At 43.0% G+C, this 7,942-nt stretch overlaps 1 protein-coding gene across 5 annotated transcripts in view; it reads left to right on the top strand.

Annotated features, from left to right (window-relative positions):
• The first annotated feature begins 2,143 nt into the window (after window positions 1-2,143).
• PDS5A (PDS5 cohesin associated factor A) overlaps window positions 2,144-7,942 on the top strand; it is a 126,236-nt gene continuing 120,437 nt past the window's right edge. For 2 of the 5 annotated variants that reach the window (XM_019640861.1, XM_019640865.1), the window contains exons 1-2: window positions 2,144-2,559; window positions 3,434-3,614. In XM_019640861.1, the coding sequence (XP_019496406.1) occupies window positions 3,474-3,614 (141 nt within the window). In that variant the 5' untranslated portion in view covers window positions 2,144-2,559; window positions 3,434-3,473. Of the gene's footprint in view, window positions 2,560-2,656; window positions 2,819-3,433; window positions 3,615-7,942 lie in introns of those variants that run through there. The other 3 variants (XM_019640864.1, XM_019640862.1, XM_019640863.1) reach the window with 3 other exon arrangements.

Raw genomic sequence — 7,942 nt, 5'->3', positions numbered from 1 at the left:
GAGGGCAGTGTCACTGGCCCTCATATGTGGGATCCGAACCGGGGCCCTCTGGCGTCCCAAGCCACTTCTTAACCATCGCGCCACTCGGCCGGCCCTCTACATTATTTTTGACCCAGTGGCTAGAGTGATTCTTTCATTATATATATATAGATAGATAGATAGATAGATATAGATATAATATGTATTTATATTATATAGATAGATAGATATAGATATAGATATAGATAAAATATGTAGAGCTTAGTGTGTGCCAGTTACTATTCTAGGCAATTTACAAATGTTAACTTACTTATTCTTCATAATGACTCTCTAAAATAAAAAAACTATTATTCCTGTTTTACAGATGAAAATAAAGCATAGAAAGATGAAGTAATTTGTGCAAGATTGCCTAGCTCATAGAATATAAATCATATCACGTCAATTCTCTGCTTAAAACTCTCCAATAATTCCCCATTTCAGTCAGAGTACAAACCAAAGGACAAAGGCCCAAAAGGCTGTATGCAATCTGCATTCCACCCTTCTCTATTTTCCTCCATAGCAATTTATTTATTTTTTGTTTATCTCTCCCCCCAAAATTAAGCTCCATCAAGGCAGGCAGGAATTTTTGTCCACTTTCCCACTACCAATATTTTTCCTCAGTGCCCAAAACAATGCCTTAAAATAATTGTTGGTCATCTTAAAATAATTGTTGCACAAATGATGGTATCTCATTTACTGTTAAGTGGAAAGAAATGTATAAGAAAGGAAGTAAAAACAGGAATATTAGAATTCCTGAATTATAGAATATTTAAATTTATGTGTTGTAACCCTTAGGGCTTACTATCTTTTGAGTTCATAAAGTCAAACAATATTAACAAAATAACAAATAGTATAAAATTAAATTTTATGTGCATATCCAAAACTCCATTTAATAATGGGTAAATTACTTAGAGCAAGAATGAAAATGAAAAACATCACTCATTAGGTATTAAATGTGACAGATAAAAAATCACTGTGAGAGGGAGAGCCTAAAAAGAGAATCTTGAATGGATTCTGCCTGCTACTCCAACTGCCCAAGAACAAAGAACAGACTTTTAGGCAGAGTTCTAGTAAATCAGCAACTGTGGCACGGTTAGATTCCAAGATGATTGGAATCCCCCTTGGATAATACCTGAAAAACAATTCATGAGTGCAGTACCTCTAATATTTTTAAGATCAAGGAAAGGATGTGGAAAAGACCAAGGGATACCCATGAAGAATAATTTAAAAAGAATTTTGTATCATTTTAAACTTGTGGTAGTGATCAGCTTCAAGAGCTGAATGCTATTTCATATAATTGTGAGGGGTTTTTTTAAAGTTCGAATTCTGAAATTATGTATGTGCTTCTGAGGTTCACTTGCTCAACTTTTTACATTAAACTGCTCAAACCCCACTGCACTGGGTTTTCCTCCGGATGAAAGAAAAAGTTATTCTTCGGTATATTTAAAACTTATTTTAAAAATGAGCTCTTCCATGTTCACGAGAACCATCTAGCTAGTTTGTAAACATTCTTATTTCTGGATTCCATGGTTTGGGAGTAGATGGAGTCCAGGAACTTGCGTTTCAGACCATTCTTTGAGAACCACTCGACTCTGCTATCTTTGTATTTTGCAGATTTCAAAATATTAATTTTAGACATCTAAGGAGGAGAGGGCTAACTCCGGTGGTTGTCAGAAGGAACAAGAATAAGCGGACCACGTTGTGCCATGTTGCAAAACTTTTCCTCAGTTTGCAGATCTTCTTCTGTCCCTAGGGAGGAAATCAGTTTGTTTTCACCCAGTAATTAACCATCTTTCGACCAGTTCCATCCACTTCCCTCAGGATGACCCCCAAAAGTCATGAACTCATTTCCGCGATTTAAGGTAAAGTGTCCTGACTGCCCTTACAGGGCCGACGGGACCGGGTTCGCTTCCCGCCGCCTCTGCTCGCTTTTTGCGTCTCGTCCTCCCCGCAGCGGTCGGCGCGGCAGGTCTTGGCGCCAACCGGGTGGCGGCGCTGTCTGCCCCACGCGCGGCAGCCTCGGGCCCGAGGGAGGCGGAGGCACGGCCGGCGGAGGAAGGGGCGGGAGCGAGGCGCGCACCCTGCTCTCGCGTGCTCTCGCACCGCTCGCGTGACCGGCCGGTGGGTACGCGAGGCGTCGGCTCCCTGGGGCACGGACTGCGGGGCGCGCGCCGCTGCTAGGGGCGTCCGGGTCCGGGTCGGCGGACCCGGCCGGCGCGAGGTGCGGGCAGGCGGGCTGCGGGGGTCCCGGGGGGACGCGAGCGCACACGCTCCCGGTGGAGCCTCCGCCGAGGCTGCTCTTCCTCAGCCAGACGGAGAGCGGCAGTGTCTCCCCGCCCAGCGCACACTAGCCCCGCGTCTCCCCCCGCGGCGGCTGCTCCTCCTCGGCACCGCCAGCCCCAGCGCCGCTCCGGGGCGGGCGGCGGCGGCGGCGGGACCCGCGGAGCCGCTTTGTGTGCAGCCCGACGAGGGGCGGCGGCGCAACCACCTGACAGAGGCCCGGGCGTTCGATGCACCGTCTGTCCGCATGAGGAGGAGGAGGTAAAGGCGGCGGTGGTGGCAGCTCGGCTCCCGCCCTCGGCTGGTGGAGGGAGGGGACGGAAGGGGAGACCGGAGGGGGTGGGAGGGTGGCGCGGGACCGGAGCTCGGCGGGGCTGCCCGGAGGTGCCGGTAAGGCCTCGGCGGCGCGGGACGGCGCCGCGAGTGGCCGGGGGCGAGAGAAGCCGCTGGGGTCCCTTAGCCGAAGTTGAAGGAACAAAATGTGAAGTGCGGAGCCGCGTCAGCCGCTTCCTGGCGTGAGGTTTGGGGTGGAGGGCGGCTTGTTTTCCCCTCCCGCAGGGGTGGGGGAGCGGGACAGGGGAGGCTTGGGAGCGTGGCGGGGACGCCCGGGGTCCCGAAGCTCGGCCCGGCGAGGGCGATCGTTCTCGGGAGCCGCCGGTGCGCGTGGGTCCGGTCGGGTCCCTAGTTTTGCGGCCTAAGCCGAGCACTATAGGCCTCGCGTCTCCTTTCCCCGAGGGGACCGGCCCGGCGGAGACTCGGGGCTTCCCTCTGACGGAGCGGGGGCCTTGTGAGTCTCGCTGGACTCCCCAGGCCGCCAAACTTCGGACCTCGGTGGTTGGGGGTGCATTTCATTGTGAAAGGCGGAACGGGAAACTCCTGGCGCTTGCTCTGCGCTTCCCGCGGCCGCGGCGGCTGGTGCCAGAGAGCCCCGTGGGCCCGGGGCTAGCGGGGCCCGCGTGTGTGTGCGGGCCGCCGCCGAGGTCCAAGCTCCGGGCAGGAGCGGGTGGCGGGGCCGCCGCCGAATCCCCGGCCTTCCGGGAGAAAGGGCCCTTTGCAGATTAGTGATTTTTTGAAATGAAAAAAGAGGTTACAAAGTCGCCCCTTTCCCGCTGAACTTTTGTTTTCTGACCGATAGAGGCCGGTAGAGGACTGTGAAAGAAAAGTTGTCCCCCAGGATGGACTTCTCCACCGCGCAGCCCAAGCCTGCAACTGCCCTCTGTGGCGTCTTGAGTGCAGACGGCAAGATTGCTTACCCTCCGGGGGTAAAGGAGATCACCGACAAGATCACCACCGACGAAATGATCAAACGGCTGAAGGTAAGCGTCTGGGCAGGAGGTCCACGCTTCGGACGGGTGTGGCAGGAGGTGCGCGCTCCGGTGGTGTCACTGCCCTGCTCGGCCTGGCCTTCAGAGTGTCACCTACCAGGCTTTTTTTTTTTTTTTTCCTTTTTTATCGCCTTCTCTTTTACCCACTCTGAACAGTATTCTGTCTTGGTTGTATCTTTGAATAGTAAGTGCTGTGGGGACATAACCAGTAGGGGAAATTAGAAGGGGTGTGTGTGTGTGTGTGTGTGTGTGTGTGTGTGTGCGCACGCGCGTGCTAATTGTACTGTTTTTCAAGCAGAAGACTTCAACTTTTAAATAAGTTTTTTTTTGTAGAACTGTTTATGAAAATATTTGTTCAAAGTAGCTAGCAGCCTTAAATGTAGGTAATAATTTGCCTAGGAAGTCCTGTTTTCATCATCTGAGGAGACTTGATTTAAGCACAAGAGGTATTTTTTACATTATCACAATTTTCTAATATCCAGAAACTTAAATGTGTCTGTAGTATGGTTAAACTTTGACAGAAGGTGCCGACTTCAAAATTCAGGCTTAAAGTAAGATGATGTTTTAGGCCCGCATCTTCCAAAGGGATTTTAAAAGAGAGTGTGGTGGCTCTTTATAAGGCGTCAGCTCATTTAATTTAAGCATGGTGGTCTTAGGTCGAGGTTGTAAATTTCAGCTTTATGTTTGTCAGTTTTTTGCTTTCTGTTGCTTGGATATAGATTGTGGCCACGGCCTTAAAAAATAAATGCTATTCTTGTTTGATAACAGTGCTTCTCAGCCAGGGCATCTTTGACCCCCAGAGGACATTTGCCAGTGCTGAAGACATTTTTGTTGTCACATTGGGGGGGGGGGGCACAGAGAGGTTAGGTTGGAGAAGGAAAAAACTGGACAGCAGGGAGTCCAGCTTGGAAACTGTTAATAATACTCGAGGGGAAAGGTGTTGAAATCTTGAGATAGGTCTATGATTGTGGGAATAAAAGGAGGAAGATCTAAGAGACAATTCAGTTAGAATCAGACTTGGTGGGAGGGGAGGGAAGAAATAATGTTGACAGTGTTTCTACCTTGAGCAACTTGGTAAAATGTATTTTTAGGGAATGATCTTGCCCCTTTGCTCTTAGAGTTTAGTGTAGTGTGCCTAGTAAATGTTTCCAGTGTTGTGAGTGCTTGTGAGTATTTAGAATATTTTGTAGTTTAGTTTAAAATCTATATATAATTTGTTGCCTCTTTGGAAGGAATAGGACACAAATCCTTTCATTAAAATAAACCTTGATACTAAAGATTTTACATAAAGAGGTACTTAATTGATGCTTCTTAAGGTTATATTGAGTGTTTTGAGATGCTGAAAAGTTATGAAATTAAAAGCTGTTAAGTAAAAAATGTATGGATCTTTTTTATTGTTATATTAAAAATATTGAAACCTTGAATTCTAGTAATGGATAAGCTGGTTTTAAAAAAGTTATGACTATATAAACATTTTCCATTGAAAGGAGATTAAATTTTAGAAATACTGTCAACCGTAAATGGACACAGAACCAAGTCTAGAATGATCATTGGGTTAGAATATCCATTTGTTATGAGTTCTTTTGTTAGTTGAAATTGACATATATATTAACCAATTTGAACGTCCTGCTGTTAAAATTTTGCTTTTCTCAAGAATGCTTAAGATTTTGTCTTCTTCCTTCCTGCCTTTTAAAGTCTATTTTGACTTAGTACTACTTTGATTTTTTAGGGGTCCCTGTTAAAGTATTACTGTCTCGTTTGAAGTGTAGATTTTTAAACAATTTTAACTATTTTTGATAATTTGTGTTTATTAGACCCTTAATTTTGGGCAAATTTTATAAATTCAGTAGTTTATTATAACATAGCAGCAATGTTCAAATGCTGTATAAATACAAAGAAGGCTTAAAGGCAAGTAAAATCTTGATTAATGGAAGAGGTATTTTGGTCTAATTCCCATCAGTTTAAAGAAGGGAACAAGCATTTTTAGAATAGAACCATAATATTAGAATTAGAAGGATCTTAAAAGAAATTCTGGAACTCGCCTTATTTCACAGGTGACAAAAGCTAGGCCCAAAGTTGTCAAGGAACATTTACCAAGATCAGTCACAGGGCAGGTTAGGGGCAGAGCTAGGGCAATACCATCATATTTATTTTTACTCTTAAAGCTGTCTTCTTGTAAGGAATCTAAGTAGAACTAAGAAGTTGTGATTTTTATTATGCGGTTGAAAATGGTAACGTGAAAGGAGAAGGAATCAATGAGGGTTAGTTTGTTTTTTTCAGGGAGATACAGGACAGCTTTTTTTTCCCTAAACATTAGAGAGAAACTCGTGATACTCTGAAGCTTCCTTGATGCTTTGAAGCTTCTTTTTAAAATAATCTTAGAGTATATCTTTGAAGAGCTAAGATATGCTTTCATATATTAGAAGTTTTAATTTCTGTTTCTAAGGAACTCCTATAAATATTTTTATGTCCAATCACACTGGCCTTCTGTCAGTTTCTTGAACATGCCATATTTCTGCCTTGACAGATTTCCACATTATGTAGCCCGTATGTACCATTCCTCTCAGTTCATTTGTCATTCATTTCTTCTTCTTAAGGGAATTCTCTTAGATTCACCTTTATATACTCTTTTAACTCCTTCATATCACTTATTATAAGTTGTAGTATTAAATTTATGCATATGTTTAATTTGTCTCCCAACTTCTCTGTAAGCTTTCTGAATGCAGGTACCGTACCGTGTCTGTGTTCATTTACTTTTGTATCTTCCTAGGGCCAAGTTGAATGCCTGGCACATAATTAGGTGTTCAACAAATATTAGTTGAATGAACAAATGAATATCTTGTATTAATATTGGATTAGAGAAATATTTTTATTTTTGAAAATGAAGGATAATTTGAAAATACTTTGAATTGCAATAAAGTACCTTACCTGAGATTGAATACCAGTGATGATAGCATACATATTTAGAATTTTAGAACTAAAAGGTAGCTTAGAGGTTATTTGGTTTTGTTTTACTTTTCCAGATGAAGAAACTGAATCTGAGAGGTTGTGACCAACCCTAGTCATAGAAAGCTGAAAATTGTCATTAACGATTTTCTTACTTGGTTAAATTACAATTATATATTAACTGATAGAAATATTAAGAGACATACAAAAGTCAGTTAGCTGTTTGGAAGGACAGTAGACAGTTTGTTACCAGTGTTACATTAAGCTTTAAGATCTGTAGTTCACAAACAACCTTCCTCTTGAATAGTTAAGGGTTCTGAAACTAATGCAGAGGTCATGTCTGATAAGTTTTATAACACATTCAAAATACACTTGTAAACAGTTCTTACAAAGTTCCATTAAGTGATTCTACCCACAGTTTGTTAATACGCAGTCTATCCCAAATCATGTATTACTACAGAGCTATGTGCTACACACATTTTTGTTCCTTTCTTGCTATTTTGGAGATGGGAGGACCTTCATAAGCCTTGTTGTTGTTTTTTGGGTTTTATTTTTTTTAATGTTTTTGAAAAATAAGAAAAACTTTATTTCGAATAGGTCCAGTGGTATATGTGCCTATAGCAAAAGCTGGTCGTAACAGCAGTTTCATTTTAAACCTGAATTGATGTACACATTTGACACTGTTTAGCTGTTCCTTTTCTGCTAAAATGTGGATTAAATCCATCAATATGCCGATTTTGACATTTATTGTAGATCGTATTATTTATTCTAGTAGTAGAGATTAAATTTTCTTCACAAAAAATGATAATAATCTTACAGCTCCTAAGGTAATGAGCTGTGAAATGTATTCTCCAGTATTGCTTTGAAATTACATCCCTAGGTTGTTAAGAGAAACCTGACTTCATCCAAATGTATTTTTTAACTGATAGTCTCCAGCCATCATCTGTTGGCTTGATGGTTACTTCTCTTCTTATCTGACACAGTTAAAAGCCAGTGTTTTTCAACTCTTCAAGTAAGGGAAATTTTTTCTCCTACTTCTGTGCACACAGGATTAGTGAGAACTATTTTGCCTAAATAGACCTTAGCTGCACTAACTTTTCTTCCTGTCAACAGGGATCCTATGTTCACCATCAGCACTTCATTCATTGCTGCTTTTTTAGTCTCTTTCCCTGCATACACCAAGAAGCCGTGTAAATAGGAAATAGGAGATTTCCAATTCTGTGAAAATCTGTGGTAATGCTCCAACTGCACCAAGCACCTGCCCCACCATTTGCCAGCCTAGCACAAAGTGGAGTCAATTTTTGTTCCAGTTCCACTAAGACCCCCTGAAGCAGCATATTGAAGATCTTTTTTTTTTTTTTTTTTAAGATTTT

The sequence above is a fragment of the Hipposideros armiger genome, unplaced genomic scaffold, assembly GCF_001890085.2.
Source record: "Hipposideros armiger isolate ML-2016 unplaced genomic scaffold, ASM189008v1 scaffold_53, whole genome shotgun sequence".
Lineage (NCBI taxonomy): Eukaryota > Metazoa > Chordata > Mammalia > Chiroptera > Hipposideridae > Hipposideros > Hipposideros armiger.
Note: the sequence above shows the minus strand (reverse complement) of the source record. Positions and strands in the feature narration are given on the sequence as shown.